The sequence below is a fragment of the Pleurodeles waltl genome, chromosome 1_2 (assembly GCF_031143425.1).
Source record: "Pleurodeles waltl isolate 20211129_DDA chromosome 1_2, aPleWal1.hap1.20221129, whole genome shotgun sequence".
In the NCBI taxonomy this organism is placed as follows: domain Eukaryota; kingdom Metazoa; phylum Chordata; class Amphibia; order Caudata; family Salamandridae; genus Pleurodeles; species Pleurodeles waltl.
Window position 1 is genome coordinate 96841969 of NC_090437.1, and position 21508 is coordinate 96863476.

Genomic DNA, 21508 nt, shown 5'->3' on the forward strand with positions numbered 1-21508 from the left:
TTGTTTTAATTTCTCCTCATTTTCCAACTTTGCATATGTGCAGCATTGTACAGCATACACACAAAGTGGGAAAAGCCAAAGCATAGTTTTTGTACTGGAACTATGGCGCAAGGGTGTGTGCATTGCAACCAAAAGTGCACCTGTGCACAAGGAGAGAATCAATGCACCATATATCAGTAGATATTGTGCATTTGTTTCTCTCCCTTTGACATAAGACAGCACAGCATCTTCAGGCAGCTCCGCCTTTGCATCAAAGAACAGTACATTTTGGCCTCATTTACACACAGTCTCAATCGTTACCTGTCACTGACTACTACTCACTTTCACTCACACACACATGCTTATACATACAGACACATGCTCACACACGCGGTCTTAACTCACATAAACACTCTAACCCACAAGTGCACACACAACATACATTTACAAATGTTTTACTTACTACAGCTGCCACCAAAGGTAACGTGCCAGCTAAATGTGCTGTCTGGTTTTATTACACTCATAGTGAATAATAGAATATTATTCTCTATGAGTGTAAAGTAAAACGTGCTGTAAATATGGAATGTGGAGCCGCCTCAGTGTTCTTGGCACTTATTTTGCCACCTCTGAGGCCAGGGGTCACAAAGCCAGTGCCAGGGGTAGCAAGGGGCAAGCCAGGGGTCGCAGCTGCGACCCCTGGCGACCCCTAACTGACGTCCATGCCTGATGGCTCACAAGCTTCCTTTTGAGTGACTAAGATGGGTGAGGGCTGTGACCCAGTGAGGTTTAACCATGGAAGGGGTAGGTGCTCAGTGTGTAACAACCAGGTAAAGCTACTGTGAATGTTGTAGCTGGGAAGAATTGGTCTATCTTTGACATAGTCTAGGGGACACTGATCAGCTTTAACTCATCGAAGGTCTCCCGGCTGCTGCAGCTCGGTGCTTCCATCTCGGCAGAAGAGCCTGCCAAAGTCTCTGAGTGTTGGTTCTAGCTCAGTGCAGCTAGTACAGATAGAAATAGGATGCGGCCCGTTATCCAGACTCGTACAAATGGTTATAGCTTAGAGAAAAGAAGAGCTCTTATATTGTTGCAGCAGTTAGAACATCCAATTGATGCACTACGAGATAATCAACAACGTTAAACGCACTCGCAAAAATCTGGCTCTAGACTGTACTAAAAAACACTTCTTATTTTGGCTATTTAAATCATGAATTTTAACCCTGAAGCTTGTCTTACTTCACAGTCATAAACAGTAGATGGCCTAACGACAAAGAAAGTACATAGGCGCAGTTATAGAAGTGCCTGTACAGCAGTACTTAAAACAGTCCTGGTTGTACTGGAGCACGTAATCCACTACTGCAGTGCAGTACAGTACAGTTGCACCGAAAAGATGGCATATTTATCTGCATGACATCTTAGAATGGGGCATATCTTACAAAACACACAACTCCTCAACGCATGGTCAGACTACTCTCACAGTCATAATAAAAATGGTAAAACAATAAAAGATTCACCAATAAAACTAATAATATCATTTAAAGTGAATCCCCTAAGCACAAAAATGTAATTAAGCACTACATAGTCAAACCCCCAACGTATCCCTCAACCATATAAAATTAGCATGAACCCACAAGTAAACAAAAAGTTCTGAAAACAAAAAAATACACTAATTACCAAGCCTCAAAAATGAACAAAATCACAAAATATCACAACTGACATCAAATTTAAATAATAAAGGATATAAAGGGATATTAACACTAGCACTAATAAATACCAAAATATATTGCCATACTATGCTTGGTACCGCAATACTATTAAACCAGAAAAATGTTTAGTTTTATACAATATTTTGACTCTCAATATTTTTGAAAAAAGAACATTTTCCTTACGATATTTGGAACTTGATACTGTGGTCATACATCATGAAGCAGGAGCCTTTCTGTGACCCACTGCAAATGCCTACAAGTGCATATATAGAGGTCTGCCGAAGACACCAACCTCCCTCATCTGTATTCCCCGAATGCTGACATTTTTAACAAGCATCCCGAACCTCGAAGATGCAGTGATTACTTTAAAAAAAAAAAAAGCTAGAATTCGGCAAATGGAATTGGAAGGAGCATGCAAGGTCCAGAAACTGCTGCAGACTTCCCCCAGTGCCAGCAGCCACCATTCACAATGAGCACTCTGTTCCTCTGGGAATGCCTGCAAATCTGTTCCCATCTCCTTTCGGGTATTGCTAACTAATCGATAGTTTGTGACTGCACTGATGCATTGAAAAACAGCTCACAAAGTAGAAAGGGGTGCTGATTAAATGCCAGCTTTCTGTTGAATGGACCGCTAGTCAGAAAGACTTCTCGGACTTGAAATGGGTTTTTGCTTCATTGCAATATGGTGTATTGCAGCAAACAGCTCGCGATTTTGCAAGGTCCCCGGCTTTCCGACCACAATAGACGTTCATATATCAGGACCCACGTCACGCATCTTGATCTTAAATGCTTGCCTTTGTGGCGAGACCCCAATGTTGATCTAAAGCAGCGGTTCTTAACGTGAGGGTATCCACAGATTGATTGGTGGGAACAGTGCACGAACATCAAACACTGCATAGTATGAACAGTGGGTGGGCTCAATTGAATTTAGGGAAGCTTCAAGCTTCCCATTAAAACTGCCATTTTGTTTTTTTATATTGGTTTATTAATTAAATTAAATATTTCATAATTTGGGAATTTGTTTGATGCATATATGTTTCTGTGTTTTAGTGTATTGTTTTGAGGTTCAACTCATTGGAACTGCTTAAGCCCAGGTCCTTGGCTTTTTGCAATGACTCTGGGAAGGGGGTGGGGGGTCCTATAATAATTCAGTATGGATCCCTGGATTTCAGTAATAGTTAAGTGGGGGCCCGCAGAAGTCAAAAGGTTAAGAACCACTGATTTAGAGCTTTTAAATATTAATAGCTATTACCTCCAACTAGCATAACAATATTAGATACAACACCCAAAGTATCAGTGCTGCCATGCTTAGAGAAATAAAGATAAAGAGACACAGTTAATAAGATTGTACCCCAACGCATTCTCACTAATGTACATACTCTATTTGTATTTTTTCAAGGTATTTTGAAGAGCACTTGTTACATTGATGTCCGCTGGTTTCCGTTCGATGTTCAAAAATGCCATTTAAAGTTTGGCTCATGGACCTACAATGGCTGGCATATAGATCTGCAGATGCTTGAAGCTGACATATCGAGTTACATTTCTAATGGCGAATGGGATTTAGTGGGTAAGTACTCGTGTCAGGTTTGTTATTATTCCAGTTACCTTTCTCCCTGTGCAAGACATGTGAACGATGTTAGCTAACAGGAAGATTCCATTAGCCATCTCAGGATTAGGACGGCTTCAGTACCAGGGAGGGAAATATGTAATAGTTAATTTTCAGAAAAAATATATAGGTATGTTTTGCTCTTGAGGTGAAATATAAACCGAAAATACATATAATACGTATGATAAGTGAAATGATTTAAAGTCATACTGATTACAGGTGTAATACCCATAACTCATTTGAGCACACCTGGAGAGCTTTCGCATATTCTGCTCTCATGATTGATAATGTGAGAATAAGAACCATGTCTCCTAGTGCTCACAGTTACACAACTGGGCAGTACTGATCACATATTTAGATTGTGTTATAATTTTTGCCTTCCTAGTTGACTTGTAAATTGGTATTCCAAGGTTTTCTGAAAACTGGTTTAAGCCAACTGCCTGCAACCAGTAATGTCCATGCTCCTCCAGGCAACTTTAGTTTTAGTTGGGAATATCCGTTTTATTTTCATTGCATTTGCCCTGACTTCTAAACTGGACTGTTGCTATTTTATTAGCTACCTTGACCTAATTCACTTTCAGTCCAACATTGAATTTACCTTGTCAATCAACTTGATTTCCATTTTTTATCTTTTACTATTCTATGTTATCTGAATGTGTGGGGACGGATTTAGAGTTTGATGGACAGGATACTCCCCATAAATGTGTTGGGGACCCTGTCTATTAAACTCTCTGTGCACTTTCTCTATTTTGAGTCAGGCAGACGACTATCTCCCAGACAAGGAGGGACTGTGCTGGCTCTGCCGAACGAAAGCTCACTCTGACAGGTGAGTGGAGTAGGGCCTGTTGAAGAAAGGACATCTGACCGCTGCCCTGTTTAGAGGGACGGTCTGTTGATTTGTTTTTCTGTCCATCACCACCAGGAATAATCTGGTCATACTGGAGGGAAATAAAAGAAAAATGACCTCCACACCCTCAGAGAAAACGGCTAGCGTCTACGAGACATTTTCTTTTTTCAACAACAAACTACTGTACTAGTGCACCAAACTTGGCATGGTTGTTCCTCTGAAGTCACAGAGATCACTGCTCTGCTGGCGGTGAAATCTAAAGATGGCAGATGGTAGTCTTCATGAGTTGTGAAGATAGTAACCTTTGCCAAACTGGGAGGCAGGCTGCTCGTAAAACACTAAATCGGTGTTTGGCTGGAAATCCACAACGATCCTTTATCCTCTTACAAGTTTCCAGCACAGCTACTCATTTAACCTCACTTTAACAATTCCACACACTGAAAAGACACTCCTTGGATGCCATATTCTTTTAGTACTATACGAATCACATGACAATAATACAGCCTCTAGCTGGGCGAATTATTACTGGTGAATTTCTCATACGAACCAAAACAAACTCATGTTCTGCTAATAACACCATGCTTCTTGTATGTAATATGATTTTTTGTATGCATTACCTTTCACGCCATATAATTAAGCCTCCACATAAAGAACGTGTCACTCTGCTAATTCCATTCACTCCATTGTGACTTGTGATATCTTTGACAAATGTGCTTCTGGAAGCCAAGAATCAAATCCCTTCTGCCCCCTGGTGCAACCAGAAATTGAAAGAAAACTACAGAACAATAGTCAGGGTTCCGGTGACAATTATAAATGATTAGCCTTTTAAACTTGCAGTTTATAATATCACCTGAACCTTTTGATGGCAATTTAGGCCCATATATTGTGAAAGATTTCATGCAGAATTGCGAAACAGCAAAAAAAAACACTCATCCAATGGAAACTCTGACCTAGCTATAAATACACAGTGGTGCCACTCTACAGTTAGGGCCTAGTTACCATCAGGGATAGCTTTTTTTGTTTGCTAATAACTTTGGTACCATTTGATTAATTTTCACGAAACTTTCCAAAAAAAATGTTCATCCACCTCCGCTCCTTCCTAGAGAGGTTTGGGGTGATCCGTCATATGAGGGCCAAGAAAAAGGGGGCGCAAACCTTAAAATCCTCATTCATTTTTCCATAGGAAAATTGAGCAGCGATACTGCGAAAATGGCTGAACAGGTTTACACCAAATTTGGCAAAAAGCTAGCTCTTGAAAGTGTACTTTTTTGTGATTTACTGTAAATCTATTCAGTAGTGTTTGAGAAATTGACTGAGAGGGCTTTTTCAGAGCGAGCCCTCTGATTGGCTGGCCGCAACATGGAAAGAAATGCTGCAGCACAATTACAGGACTAGGGGCCTTAATCTTCTGTCCTGAAAACGTTTTAATGAAACACTATAAGGGCTCTGTTAGACCTGTCAGCCTTAAGGTGGCCTGCCCCCAAACCTTTTGCCTGCATGTGTCATTTTTTTGCTGATTCTTTTTGTAGGGGCTTAGAATTCTGAGCACTTTACCACTTCTGACGAGTGCTAAAGTGCATGTATTTCTCCCCAGAACATTGAAACATTGGGGTAAACACAATTGCCATATTTAATTTACTTATATGTTGCTTGTAAAATTGAATACCATATACCCAGGGCCCTAACTTAAATGCTAATTGTGGGCCTGCAGCACTGATTGTGCCTCCCACTTAAGTAGCTCTTTAACTGTGTCTCAGGTGTGCTACTGCATAGCCTGTGTGTGCAGTTTTATTGCCACCTCGACTTGTCATTCGAAACCCCTTGTTAAACCTTTAACTCCTCTTCTATTACACACAACATGACCCTAAAGTAGGCCTTAGTTAGCCCTTAGGACAGGGTGCTGTGTAAATAGAAGGAAGGGCATGTAACTTTAAGGTATGCATGTCCTGGTAGTGAAAAATACCTAAAGTCGTTTTTTCACTACTGTGAGGCCTACACCTCTCATAGGCTAACATTGGGAATTCCTTAATACACTTTAAAGCTGTAATCCCTGATTGGAAAGGAGCTGTAATTCCTGATTAGAAAGGAGTAGCTGAGTCATGTTTCATATCTTTGGAATGGTAATGATAAATCCTCTTTACTGGTAAAGTCAGATTTAACATCACTATTTTAGAAATGACACTTTTAGAAAGTGGGATTTCTATGCTCTTGTGACTCTGTGTGCCTGCATCCTGTTTCCAACACATGTCTGGGATAGGCAACAGCTACACTAGGTTTCTCTGGGTGCTTATCTGCATTCATCTGCATTCTGATGGCTTTTCCTGGGCAAGAAGGGCAGGAGGGATGATACTTACACCTGAATAGGCAGTGCCTGTCCCCACACAAAGAGTGGGTTACCCCCTACGGATAGTCTTGAGCCAGGGCAGAGGATGAAGGAATTCTTGTGCACTTCAAAGACCCTACTTTGAAGTCACCCCCACTTCAAAGGCACATTTGGGTATAAGTAATGGGTCTCTGACAGAGCGTCGCCCGCCACCAGCAGCAGCTGCAAACCCTTTCATTCAAAATGATAATAAACTATGTTTATTATCGCAAAAGGATAATAAGCTATGTTTATTATCGTTTTGCATTAAATGGGGCAGGGCCACGGACTGTGACGTGAACTGAGGGCAGTGCACTGTGCACTCCCCTCAGAGCGCATGTGTGTTTGGCCGGCCAACTCGGGCTGGCCAAACACACATGAGCAGTGTGCTCTATCCAGCCTAGCACTGTGTTGCCACAGTGCCAGGCTGGACATGTAACTTTAAGATTTGCATGTCCTGGTAGTGAAAAATACCAGCCAGGGCGATCCGAGCCAATCCTGACGCTGCTCTAAGCAGTGTCAGGATTGACCGCAGGGCAGGCTGAAAGCCTGTTGCTGCAGTCAATGGCGGAGGAGCGGCATTAAGGTAAGTTTCTTTTCAATATTTATTATTTTATTTTATTCCCCCCCCCGCCATGCCCCTTTTCCCTGCCACAAGCCGCCACTGTCTCTGACCCCACCAAATCAGGCACTTCTGGACCTACAACTGAACTGTGTTAGAAGAACTGCTGTGCTGTAACAAGGACTGTCACTCTACTAGTCTGCTGACTGGGAAGGACTGCTTTTCTGCTCTACTGCCCTGCTGCCTGATGCTCTCTGACCTTGCTCGGAGAAAGCTGGAGTCTGCCTTGCACCCTAAAGTGATCTCCAAGGGCTTGTTAGCTTGTGTCCTGTTGTTTGAGACTCAGGGCTATCAAAGTTTCTACCCCTGCTCCTGTGCCTGGTTCACTGCAGGTGGACCTAGCAGGTAATCAATGCATCGTGGCTTTTGGAGGAGAAGAACCAGTGCATTGCATTCAAACCTACGCTTCATCAGTGCATCATTGCTGCATCGGAACCACCGCATCAACACCATCCTGAAGGAAGATTGACACATCCCTTCACTGCATGGGGAAATCCAGTGCATCGGCTTCAAAACAAATGCATCGCAGTACCAGCGCATCACCTTCAGAACCAATGCATCGGCAGCACTGCGAGAGGAAAATCGATACATCTTGTGACTGCTACCAGGATTAAGGTACTTTGCTCAGCGGGCCCTACGTGATCCTGTAGCCAGCCTGCACTCCATCGTGGGTGGCCTGAATTATTGACTTTGTCCTAGTACAGTGAGACCTCAATCAACTCCTAAAGCGCAATTTGCTTCAAGGTGCTGGAACTCTTTTTATTTAAAAAAAAAAAAACATAACTTAACCTCTATCTATTGGGTTTTTGTCATTTTGGTCTTGATTTATTTATAAAATAAAATTGTCTATTTTTCTAATCCTGTGTGGAGTCTTTTTGTGGTGTTTTCAATGTGTTACTGTGTGTGTGTTGCATAAATACTTTACACATTGCCTCTTTAGATAAGCCTGACTGCTTGGCACCAGCACAGGTTATCTTTTTGTGTGTAACTGACTTAACCTGACTAAAGTGGTGGTTCCTTATTGGACTGGGTGCCAACTAGAGGCCCCATCTCTAATAGGGTCACAGTAGGGATACCCTGCCCCTCCAGCCCTTGTGGTGGAGTCCCAGAGGGGCCTGCGCCTAGGGCTAAAAGTGGGAAAAAAATGAAAAGTTGTTTTGCCATGATCCGTCAGTTCTCTTGGGGTATCTCAGTAGGGAAAAAAATAGGATCACTTTCTTCTTTTTGTAAGGTAAATGACCCCCAGGGTGGGCCAGGGCCCAGGGCTCAAACCATATATATTGTTTTAAATTATGGGGTGGGGTGTGTGCTTGGGGCCCCCTTGCCAAGCTGAATTTGGCCCTCTGGACCTCATACCCCATGGCCCAGCATATTGTTTGAAGGGGGTCATCTCACAGTGAGCCGATTTCGCCATGGGCTGGACTTGCGGGTGATGGGAGATTTCTTCCAAGACTGGATGATGCATGGGTGGAATCAGGTCAGGGAGCGCAGCGACAAACAAACTATCTTGGTACTATTCCACTACTAGAGGGCTCGTCACTCACTGTGCGTCCTCTTGGGGGAGGGAATGCTTGAACCCCCTGCATTGACATATTTGATACAGACAATGACCCCACAACATATAGTGGCAAAGCTCTATGCATTTGCACAGGAGGCATGGCGACTGGGGCTCACAAAGGTTTGACTCGACTGGCAGAGAGACCTAGACATCACTATCAGTGACAAGCAGTAGATCCAGTGGTGACGTCCATATCCCTGAACAACAGACATGGATTGCTACATTTCAAATATCTGAATAGGGTATAGTTTATGCCGGCTCGTCTCTATAGATATGGTCTAAGTGATAACTCTCAATAACCTTGGTGTGCAGAGATGGAGGTGGGGTTTGCCCATGTAGCATGATTTTGCCCGAGGGTGCAGAGGTTCTGGCAGGCTGTGAAGGAGGTACTCAGGGAGATCACTGGAAAGCATATAGAGCTGGCCTCATTATTGGCACTGCTCAGGTATGATAGAGACATACCAGGACCTTGCAAGTGTCTGGTATCCATCAGCCTGCTGCTGGCGAGAAGAAGAATGGCGCTGCAATGGTCCAGTGGGCCACTTCCAAAATTACATGACGGGCATCAGTACATGGCATATTGTAATACACAATCAGATAGTTATTGTAAATTCTTCCTGACCAGTAGCCATCCAAAAGACATTTGGGGGCCCTATTGGGCTTAGTTGGCCAGCACAAGTGAGATAGAGGCGGAGGGGCAGCCTGCAGATGCTGTGTGAGTGATTGGCTTTCCAGGAGAGGAAGGGAGAATGTCAACACTGTGCAACATGTGGATGATTTTCGGGACCTTAGTGTGTCCATGCACGAACATGAAGGGTGACTAAGGTGGTGGCTGTGCCCTGTTGCGATGGGCAAGGGGTCCTCACTTGCTCTCTGGGTGGAGTAACGCCTGCTCTAATATTTCCACATAATATGTATCTGTCATGTATGCAGAAGAATGCCACACATGTCTTTGTAACCCTGACTAGTAGTCCTGTAGCTTGCCTGTCAAAACCTAGTGTCTTAACAAATTATGTGATATGCCAGTGAATTGAATAATCTTCTTTGTTGTATGGTTGTCTACAAATTAAAATAAAGTTTAAAAAATATGATCACTTTTATTAACCATTTCAATGTGTGAATTTCTATAATGTACATTTATTATAATCACTACTAACTTTTTGACAAAGATAATAGGTCTGCTGTATACATGGTAATATTCTGACCCCTGTATAAAACTGATAGGTCCATACTTTACATTTGGTGTTCTGACCCTTTGACAAAGTCAGTAGGCCTGCCTTACTCAACATTACACTTTTTGTGCTCTACGAACGGTTACCTGCACAGTGACTTTGGGGCTGGGGTGGGACTTCTTCCCCCAGCCTGCTGTTCTCTGAGGAGGGCGGGCCTGGCTGAAACTCCACTGGGCGCACTATAAAGGCGTTCTCATTCTCTCACAGATCAGGATGGGCTATGAACAGTTACCTGCACAGTGACTTTGAGGCTGGGGTGGGACTTGGTCTGGCTCTCCTTCTCCTGCAGCGAAGGATTGGGTCCCTCTTTCTGAAAACTCTTAAATAAATCAGGGCTTACAACACTTAGGCCCTCATTACGAGGCTGGCGGTCTTAAGACCACCAGCCTCGTGGTCACGGTCGGACCGCCGCTAAAGCGTCTATCGAACTGAGACATTACGACACTGTCTTACCGCTGGCACCTCCACATTTCCGCCAGCCTATGGCCTGGTGGTGCCGACTGTCTCAGTCTGCCAGGGCAACGATGCTTGTGTATTACGACCCCTCTCTCCACCGCTGTTTACATGGTGGTTGCACAGCCATGTGAATTCTGGCAGAGATGGGGTGCCTGGGGCCCCACGGGGGCCCACCCACTGGGCAGTGTGGGGTCCCCCAGGCCAAAGCAGACAGTCATTTGCGCGACGGGTGCTGGTGCACCCGACGCACAACAGCATTGCCGCCAGCCATATTATGAGCCAGCCTCAATGTTGTCATGTGTTTCCCGAATGCCCAAACAGCTGGTTGGTGGCGGATGAGAATGACAGTAATAACATGTCTCCCCTCGAATTAAATGAAGTTATAGTGGCCAGTGAATAATGCATTCCAAGGAAAGCATCAGAGTTCCCACTGACATTTATAAATCAAACATACCCCGTGGGCCCCTTGTAAACAAATGAGTTGAGGAGCGCACTAGCAGGCCCTATTCCACCCTCATGGAGGACAACTATAATTGTGCCTATGTTTAAAAAAGAAAGGAGACAGAATCCAACTCGCTTGTTACAGTCCCATCTCCCTACTAGATTCTAGTGTAATGATTTTGGGGAGAGTCATCTTGTCACATCTGGAATCCTGGGCCACTAAAAATAAAATCTTATTGGAAGGTCAATTTGTCTTTAGGGCAGGTATCAGGACAGTGGAGCAAGCATTAAAGCTCCAACTTATAGCAGAGAAGCATGTGTTAGATAAAAAGGGTACCCTCCATATGGCATTTATAGATGTAACAAGTGCTTTCGACCTGATGAACAGGGCAAACTTGAGGCACATTATGGAAACTCTGGAAGTGGAGCATGATTTGCTGCATCTGATCAAGCTTTTACATCATGATTTCACAATATCAATCTGCTGTGGCCCACAGGGACAGAAGACCAGATTAGTTCTCAACAGGGCGTGAGACAGGGGTGCATCTTGGAGCCCTTCCTGTTCCTCCTATATATTAATGGGGTCAGTAATTGTTGGACCTGGCCCTTTCTGCAGGGTCATCCCCAAACTTTTTGTCTTCTTCCTTCTATTTTTACTGACCTGTTTTTGTTAGCTTTAGGACTCTGAGCATTCTACCACAGCTAACCAGTGCTAAAGTGTACATGCTTGCTAAAGTGTACATGCTCTCTGTCTTAAATATATTGGTGATTGGTTTCTCCATGATTGACTTATAGGATTTACTAGTAAGTTCCCTAGTATAGTGAACTAGGTGTGCCCAGGGTCTGTAAATCAAAGACTTTACCTGCCAGCACATGGGCGCTCTTGCTGAGAATCCTGACTTGCCACGTAGTGCAACCAAGAAGAAACTGCGCACATTGACTCCAGAGTGACTTCGGAACCGGCGCCACTCATTGAATCCATGCCGTTGCCCGCACCGGAGCTCTGGTCCCTTCTGAGGGCAATGACCATGACCTGCAACACAGTCCATACGCTGCTGCAGCGCCTCAGAAATCCTGCCACAGCAAGAGTCCAGAGTGCTGTGTCACCGACATCCGTGACACCAACTCCGCCGCAGCACCTGTGAGCCTGTGGTGCGATTGCAACACCACAAAGTTTATTCTTCGCATCCTGACCTGCTGGATTCATCGACCCCGCCTTGTCGTAAGGACCCCTCTCCACCAACACCTCATCACCTCCCTTGCAACTGTAAGGAACCTATGCCTCACCAGCTCCAGCCATGCCTCACCTCCCCGAATCTGTGCAATGTCTTTGTTTCCTCATCTTTTTCCAAGTTCCTGTATCCAGGGTCCATGCAATTCTGGGACTGGCCACGCTGACTGTTGGAATTAACTCTGTCAAGACTCCTTGATAGCCCCAGTTGGAGCTATTGTGTTTCAAAGCAATACACTAAGATTTCATCTTTGAAAATTCATATCTTAACTTGTGCATGTGCATCTTGGATTTTTGTCGTTTTGGTCTTGTTTTACTCACATCAATATTGCCTATTTTTCTAAACTGGTGTGGGATCCTTTGTAGTCTTTTTACTGTATGTCTGTGTGTGTGTGTGTGTGTATACAAATACTTTATACATTGCCTCTGAGATAAGCCTAACTGCTCGTGTCAAGCTACTAAGGGGGTGAGCAGAGTAATCATAGCTGTGTGACTCCCTTATCCTGACTATAGTGAGGGTCCCTACTTGGACAGGGTGCAAACCACTACCAACTAGAGACCCCATTTCAAACATTGGTGGCCAGCGGTGAGAATCTGACTTGTATTGGTATTTTTCATACAGTGATTGGTGTACACTACTTCCATATCGCAGACCAATACGTACCAGCATACTGTTTTTCTCTTTCTGTTTTTGCAACTTGAGTTTCGGGCACAATCAAGTCTCAGTCTGGTGAGCCATCAGCAGTAGCTGCAGATTTGATGCTTGAGCAGGAGAGATTGGAAACCTATACTGTGCCTCAGCTCAAAAGGTTCTGCAGGAAGTTCAAATGTCCTTTTAAAGGCCTAACTAGGAAGGAGGAACTGCTAAAGTTGCTGAGGGCCTGGTTGGCAACCAAGAAGGCTGGTGAGCACACAGAGCATGGAAATTATGTTGTGAAGGAGGAGGAACAAAGTCTGCACCTGGGATGGCTAGAGGAACCAGCATCGCCTGTGGGACAGGGGGACAGCTAGGATGGTGGAAGTATTCCCTCCAGAGCTGGCAGCAGTATTTCCTCTCCAGGTCTGTCTCCAGAGGAGCTGGATAATAGGCGGAGAGCCAGGAAGCTCGAGTTGGAGCTGGTAAAGCTCAGGTTAAAGCAGGAGAGAAATCAGACTGGCTCTCAAGGAGAAGAAAGCGCTTTAGCTTCCAAACTCAGGCTGATGGAGCTGGAAGCCAGGGAGGCTGATTCAGCTCAGATGGTGGCAGTGAAAGTACCATGTCCAGAACTGAAGAAAAGGTCCACATAACCAGAGACTTGGGGCCAGATGTAGGTAACAGTTTGCACGTCGCAAACAGCGATTTTCGCTGTTTGCGATGTGAAAACTGCACTATGCAATGCACAAAACCCGTTTTACGATTCGGTAACCTGGTTAACGAATCGCAAAACGGGTTTGCGAGTCGCAATTAAGAAGGGGAGTCCCCTTCCTAATTGCGAGTCACAGTGCAATGCCAGATTGCTTTGTGTCCTCGAACGTGGTCGCAAACCAATCGCAGTTTGCACCCATATGAAATGGGTGGTCACCCATTCGCAAAAGGGAAGGGGTCCCAATGGGACTCCTTCCCCTTTGTGAATGGAACTGCAACCATTTTTTTAAGGAAAACGGGCTGCATTACAAAAAAACTGCTTTATTAAAAAGCAGTCACAGACATAGTGGTCTGCTGTCCGCAGCAGGCCACCATCCCTGTGAATGCCACCGCTCGTAAGGGGGTCGCAAATATTAATGAGGTGGGCCTTTGCGACCCCCTTGCTAGTCGCAGATGGTGTCAGGGACACCATCCTACATTCCAATTTCTCTGGCTTACAATTTGCTAGTCGCAAATTGGAATCTTTCTACATCTGGCCCTTGGTTTCTAAGGAGGGGGCTCACATACACCAGTGGGCTCAGGCATATGAGGGAGCTCTAGAGGTGCACAAGGTCCCTGAGGAGGATTGGTGAACTGGCACGGGGAGTCCCATTTCTGGCGGTGGGAGGAACACTCTACTGGCTATAGAAGGGAGTGACAGGGAGAGATGTACCCCCAAGGAGGAAGCCCTGGTTAGGCAGTATGGAGTCACCCCAGAGGAGGGCAGGTTGAGTTTGAAGGGCAGTCAGCTACTGTCTTACCAGATGAGTGATGATGTGGGGCACTTTTTCAAGGCACTGGATGGTGGGTTGAATGCTAGTATGGTTAACACGTGAGGGGCTGTACAATTCTATTGCTGGAGAGCATATGTTCAGTCCCAGTTCTCCAAGGTTTTGCCAACACCTGTTGGCGTGTGAGTTCTCTGACCCCCAGGGAGGTTGCACAGGAGGCAGACCTCTGGGTGAGTGCCAGTGTCTGGGATGGCATTCGGGAGTGATCCCAAAGAGAATGGCTCAGGTTTTCCCCATCAGAGTGAGGGGAGGGATGCAGTGACCCAGGCAGGTCCCAGTATAGTAGGGCTGGGGAGAAGAGGCCCATGTCCTTTCCAGGATTAGGAAAAGGGTTGGTAGTGAGCAGAGGCACAAGGTACCCTACTTTCTGCCCCAGTGCTTTGATTGCTTTCAGAGAGGGTACAGTCAGGGTGACCTGGTCTGTACCAGGAGACCATGCACTGACTGGAGTCCTATAGTGCCAGGAGAACTTCTGGGGTGGCTGTCACAAGCGTCCCACCTGTTCTGGTGTCTGGCAGCACCACTCCGGACAGGAGGGTGCAGAAGTCCACATGGAGGGGGAGGCAGTCCCCAGAGGAATAACCAGTGGTTCATGGGTTGCCAGATCTGAGGTCAGAACACCCCAGGAATGGTGCTGGTGAAGCCACTTTTGGCTTGGGAGCACTTGATGCTCTGTCAGATGGACAGGGGTCGGGAGACCTGTGCCAGGCAGACTCTATCACAACACATGAGGAATGTGTTTCCCTTGGGAGGGGTGGCTGTACTCCCCTTGAAGTCCTGGTTTGCCAGGCTTTTGCTCAGTCCAAGGGTACAGACCCTGGGTTGGGGGACCAGTCGCAGAATAGCACTCCTGAACTGGTGAGAGAATTGTGCAAGATGGCTGCCACAAGCATCCTGGCAGTTCTGGATTCTGGGGGTTCCACTCCCAAAAGGAGGGTACAGAGCCCCAAGAAGAGGAGCAGGGGGGTGGACTCACCCCTGTCTTCTGTTGGTCTAAGGGTGCAGACCTTCAGCTTGAGGACCAGTCTCAGGATCCCACCTCTGAACTGGTAGGAGGGAAAGTGGACAATGGTGCCAGTCATCTGAGGCTACCATCCCCCACTCTTCAAAACCCAAGAAGGGCTGAGGCCTGGCTCTCACTCACAGCTGTCAGTGGCCATTGTGGGTTGCTGTCCTTGTGGACCGAGTTGCCCTTGGGTTGGGGACAGGAGTCACACCCGAGGGTGTAATGGGCCATAGCACTACATTGGCCATGGTGGTACTGTCTGTCTACTGGGATACATCTGTAAGCAAAGTAAAGTTAAGTGCTGCACAGATGGGGTCCATGAGTGAGGAGAAGGATTCCCCCATGGGTTAGCTTAGTGGGCCCTGAGATTATGGACAGAGAAATCCAACTGCGTTCAGAAAGGCTTAGAACTGGAACACACCCCTGCTGTTGTGGGCCAGGGTCCATGGTCTATTGCCGTAAGCAGGGAGGGCTATCCTGGCTTTAGGATGGAAGGAGGATCTGTTGGACTTGGCCCTTTTTCAAGGGTTATCCCCAAACGTTTTGACTTCTTCCTCCTATTTTTTTACCTGTTTTGTTAGCTTTAGGACTCTGGCCACTTTACCACTGCTAACCAGTGCTAAAGTGTGTATGCTCTCTGCCTAAAATATGTTGTTGATTGGTTTATCCATGATTGGCTGATTAAATGTACTAGTAAGTCCCTAGTATAGTGTACCAGGTGTGCCCAGGGCCTGTACATAAAATGCTACTAGTGAGCCCACAGCACTGATTGTGTCACCCACATGACTAGCCCTGCAAACATGTCTCATACCTGTCACTGCAGTGTCTGTGTGTGCAGTTTTAAACTGTCATTTAGCAGGCCTTTTTTCGACTTTTTTGTCAAAGTTTTTCCATGTCTCTGCGAGGATGTCTGAAGCACATGGCGACTCAGCAGTCAACGTTGGTTGGCACGACTCCTAAGAGGTTGTTCCTGCTCAAGGAGGAGGTCGCAGGACCGCTCCAGTAGCCCAAAGTCTTCTTCTTTGCACTCGAGGTCCTCGGGGCACTCGGTGAAGACGCACAAGAAGAAGTCCAAGCAGATTTGGACTTTGCCACGGCCGACGAAGCATCACGAAATGTTGATGTTCCAAGCACGGTTCCACGGAGCTGATGCCAGGACAGACTTCACGTCTCCCCCTTATCCGGGAGCCGGAGTGACCCCCGCTCAAATTAAAGACTTTTACAAAGCCAAGTGTCTCGTTTTTGAGCGGGCTGCTCCCGCGGTTGGGCCTTTGGATCCCACGGGGTGATCAGTGATCCCATTGGGTTCGACGCTGGCGGCTTCGGTGCTGTTGGGGACCCCGGGATCCTCTATCGGATCCGGATCAGCACCTGTTCCACACAGTTGGACTCCAACAGCACCGGTTCTGATGTTGACGCTTCCCCCACTGTTGGCGCCCACCGGTGGTGCGAGCCCCATCCTCATTCCAGATGATCCGGAATGACATTGTACGACGCTGATTCCAACTTTAATGGCGCCAACACGGCCCGATCAGGGTCTGAGGCTTATTTTGCACAGCCAGGCGCAGGTGAGGAATGGGAGGGGTCTGAGGACCCTTTAGAGTATGGATTAGAGGAGCAGGACTGGTATGAAGATCTAGGGGAAGCCAGTGGGGTGGATATTTCATCAGATGCTGGTATGCTCTCACCTCCTTCTGCGGCTACGGAGGAGGGAGCGTCGTATGCCATGGTGGAGCATAGAGCAGCTGAAGTCTTGGACCTAGACCTGCCTACGGTGCCGGTTAGGACTAATATCCTGACAGAGGTGCTTCAGCCGGGGGTTGCTACATTAGAGCCGATGTTACCCTTCAATGAAGCTCTTACTGATGTCCCTTTCTGGGGGTGTGTTCCAAACCCACCACAGGGACTCCTGTAAATAGGAAAATTGGCCACCGCCTTCGACCAGCTCCTACCGACCCTAGTTTCCTCACCCTAGTTTCCTCACCCAGCACCCCACCCCTGAGAGCTAGCAGTCCAAGCCTCTACTTACCATGGTGCCTTCCCTTCCGCTCCCCTGGATAGGGAATCCAAGAGGCTGGACCAACTTGGGAAGAAGATGTTTTCTTCCTCCAGCCTGGCATTGAGGTCCATAAATACCTCATGCCTATTGGGCTGTTTGTGCCATACTTTATGGGATACAGTGGCACCGGTGCTGCCCCAGGTCCCGCAGGGCGTACAGGACACTCTCAATCAGGCTGTCAAGGACAGGAGTGATGCAGCCAAGTTTTTGATTCAGTGTGCTTTGGACATGACAGACTCGCTAAGCAGGGCGATTTCATCGACAGTGGCCCTTCGTTGCCGGCACCTGGCTTCGTACCACTGGCTTTTTGGGGGATGTCCAGGCAAATCTGATGGACATTCCCTTTGATGGCTTATGCCTTTTTGGAGAAAAGGCAGATTCGGCGCTTGAGCGGCCAGATCCTTGGGCCTGCCAGCACCTGCTCGCCAGCAGGCTGTGTTCGCCCCTTTCGAGGCTTCGGAAGAGGCGGGGTACCACACCACCCACAGGTCAGCCACCGTCCTCAATCTTCACAGCATCCAGTGCGAGGATGGGGTTGTGGCATCTTCACAGCCAGAGGGTCTAGCCAGAGGTCAGCCACCACGCAGCCCCCCTCTTCCGCAATGCCCAATCCCTCCTAGTATGGTTCTGCAAGACCTTATTCGTCCAGTTGGAGGGAGGATTCAATTTCACCTCCCTCATTGGCAGTCCATAACATCGGACAAATGGGTCTTGCAGACCATACAGAAGGAATGGCTGATGGAGGATCATTTAATCTTGCTCAGTGAGGAAGTTACGACTCTCTTAGCCAAGGGAACCATAGAAAGAGTCCTAATGTCAGGAATAGGCAGTGGTTGTTATTTCCGCTACTTTCTGATTCCAAAAAAGAACAAGGGTCTTTGCCCTAGCTTGGACTTAAGGGACGTCAATCTCTGTCTCAAAAAGGAGAAATTCAAGATGCTCACTCTTGCTCAGGTCATGTCTGCCCTAGACCAAGGAGACTGGATGGTTGCGTCGGACTTGCAGGATGCGTATTTTCACATCCCCATCCTGCCTGCCTACAGGCGTTACTTGTGGTTCAAGGTGGGTCACAAGCACTTTCAGTTTACTGTGCTCCCCTTCAGTCTCACCAGTGCCCCTCTGGTGTTCACTAAGGTGATGGCAGTGGTAGCAGCTCATCTGCGCAGGTTAGGGATTTCAATCTTCCCCTACCTCGACGACTGGCTGTTGAACACTCCTATGCCCCAGGCTCTCCTCACCCACCTTCAGACTATGGCGGATCTCCTGCATTCGCTGAGGTTCACTATAAACGTGCCGAAGTCACATCTGACTCCTTCTCAAAAGCTCCCTTTCTTCAGGGCTGTTCTGGACACAGTGCAGTTTCGGGTTTATCCTGCTGAGCAGTGAGTCCAGGATATTCAGGTTATGATACCAATGTTTCGGCCTCTATCCTGGATTTTGGTGAGCCAGACTCTGAGGCTGTTGGGACTCATGGCTTCCTGCATCCTGTTCCAGTGGGCACACCAACAGGGAAATCTTACTGACACTTTTCTGATCTCTTAGGGAACTGCAACCGATCTGCAGTGGTTGTTAGCGAACTGCGATTGGGTCAGAGGCAGACTCATCTCCCTTCCCCAGACAGATCTCACAATAGTAACAGATGGGTCACTTCTAGGATAGGGTGGCCATCTGAGAGAGGCGGAGATCAGAGGCCTCTAGTCTCTGGCGGAATCCAGACTCCATTTCAACTTGCTGGAGCTCCGAGCAATCTGACTGGCATTGAAAGCATTTCTTCCCGTTGTGAAAAGGAAGATAGTGCAGGTGATGTGGTACTGTAACAAGCAGGGCGGTGTGGGGTCGTGGACCCTTTGTCAAGAGGCTCTGCGTCTCTGAACATGGCTGGAACAGAAGAGCATAACCCTGATGGTTCAACACCTGGCAGGCTCTCTGAACGCCAGGGCGGACAAACTCAGCCATCAATGCCTAGCGGATCACAAATGGTATCTCCATCTGGAAGTGGCACAAGGATTCTTTCAGCAGTGGGGAGAGCCTTGGTTAGATCTGTTCGCCTCTGCACAGAATGCACAATGTCCGTAGTATTGGACGTTGGAGTTTCCAAGGCGGCAATTGCTCGGGAATGCTTTTCATCACAAGAGGAGTTCAGGCCTCCTGTATGCTTTTCCACCCATACCACTTCTGCCCAGAGTTCTCAAGAAGATCAAGAACAACCGGGCCCAAGTCATCCTAGTGGTTCCGGATTGGGCATGGAGAGTCTGGTATCCCAAGCTTCTAAAAATGAGCATCAGTCCTCCGATCAGGCTGTCCCTTTGGGAGGATCTTCTGTCGCAGCAGGAGGGAAGGGTTCTCTACTCGTACCTGTCAGCTCTGCGTCTTCGTGCTTGGAGATTGACCGATGGCAGTTGATGGCTTTTGACCTTCTTCTTGAAGTCTGTAAAGTTATTTTGGCAGCCAGTTGTCCCTCCACTAAAATGGTATACGCCTCATTGGAAACGCTTTGTATATTATTGTACAGACAGGTCTATTGACCCTCTTTCTGCTTCTCTTTCTGATATCCTTCTCTTTATACTTTCCCTTCCACAGCATGGTTCTGTCTTGGGTACTCTCAAGGGCCATCTTTCTGCCTTATCGGCATCCTTTTGGCTGCCTGATGAGCCTTCTCTGTTTAAATCTCCCATTGCACATAGATTCCTCAAAGGGCTTGTACATATGTTCCCCCCATATTCCTTTTGTTATTCCCCAATGGGGCTTAAATCTGGTCCTCACATTTCTTATGTGTGCTTCTTTCTCGCCTTTACACAACTGTCCCCTCCGGCTGCTCACCAACAAGACAGCCTTCCTAGTGGCAATAACATCTGCCAAGAGGGTGAGTGAGATGCAAGCTGTGTCATCAAAGCCACCGTATCTCACTATCTATCCAGAAAAGGTTGTTTCCAGAACTCGTGCCTCTTTCCTCCCCAGGGTGGTGAACCCATTTTATCTGGGTCAGAACATCGCCCTGCCCACCTTCTTTGCTCCACCGCATCCAGTCGGAAGAGGAGCGACTCCACCGACTGGACCCAAAAAGAGTGTTGTCGTTCTACCTTGACCGTACAAAAGAGTTCCGGGTGGATGACCAACTCTTTGTGGGATGCGTTGGAGCAAAGAAGAGTTGGGCAGTACAGAAGTGAACCATTTTGTGCTGGGTCATTCTCTGGATCAAGATCTGCTACGCACTGGCCAGGAAGCAGCCTCCTGAGGGCTCATTCTGCCAAGGGCAAAGCTGCTACCACTGCGCTAGTTTGGGGCGTTCCAGTCCTGGAGATTTGTCAGGTGGCAATGTGGGCATCTTTGCAATACATTACTGCGTGGAGAATCAGTTACAGAGAGACGGTCACTTTGCCCGGTCAGTCCTACAGGTCTTTTTAGTGTAGTAGAGGTATCTGCAGCCCACCACCAGGAGGTTATGGCTTGGGTTTCTATTCAAAGGTAAGGAATCTGCAGTTAGAAGTCTCTGTCGAATGAGCAAGTTACTTACCTTCAGTAACGCATTACCTGGTAGAAACTCTATCTAGCTGCAGGTTCCTTACACCTACCCATGCCTCCTCGCTCTGCGGATATGTCTAGTAGGGTTAGGGTTGATCCCTTTCAGGGCCCTAGTTTTGCACATACAAAATGTTGGTTCTATCCATGCCTCTGTGCTTCTGGCGTGGATGTTTGTGGGTAAAAGAACTGACGTACGCGTGACGGGTTGGTGCCTGTATAGGCAACCGTGACATCACAGACAGCTCCAATGACGCTGATGAAGCCACGCGGAGCCGTACAATGCCACCCGACGTCGCGCGCAGGGTATTACTCAGCAAAAAATTCCAGATTCAAAGCTGACGCCAGGGAATTCAAAGATAAGGACTCAGCAGATAGATAGAGTCTCTACCAGATAATGGGTTACCGAAGGTAAGTAACTTGTTCGACACCATCAAAAACAGGTTCTTGGAGAGGCGCAGGGAGTCCAGAATGGAAGGTGCGCTTGACCTTGAAACAGTTACGAGATATGTTCCGGTGTCCACAACCTGGTCCATCAAACCATATTTTTGTTGGGTAGAAATCCATTTCAGTGCTATCTTTTAACTATTTTTAGGTTAAACATAATACATTTTAAGATAGCCTTCCCAACATAAAAAAGTGGTACTGCACACTACCCCCAAGAAGGGGCAGCTCCTCCATGAAGGTGGAGGAGCGTCACCCTCCCCCC

At 47.0% G+C, this 21508-nt stretch overlaps 1 protein-coding gene across 1 annotated transcript in view; it reads left to right on the forward strand.

Moving 5' to 3' along the window:
- The window catches only part of LOC138297135 (neuronal acetylcholine receptor subunit alpha-7-like), a 2137462-nt gene that overhangs the window by 1449612 nt on the left and 666342 nt on the right, over positions 1 to 21508 (forward strand). The window contains exon 6 of the mRNA XM_069236631.1: positions 3085 to 3252. Within this exon, the coding sequence (XP_069092732.1) occupies positions 3085 to 3252 (168 nt within the window). The remainder of the gene's footprint in view (positions 1 to 3084; positions 3253 to 21508) is intronic.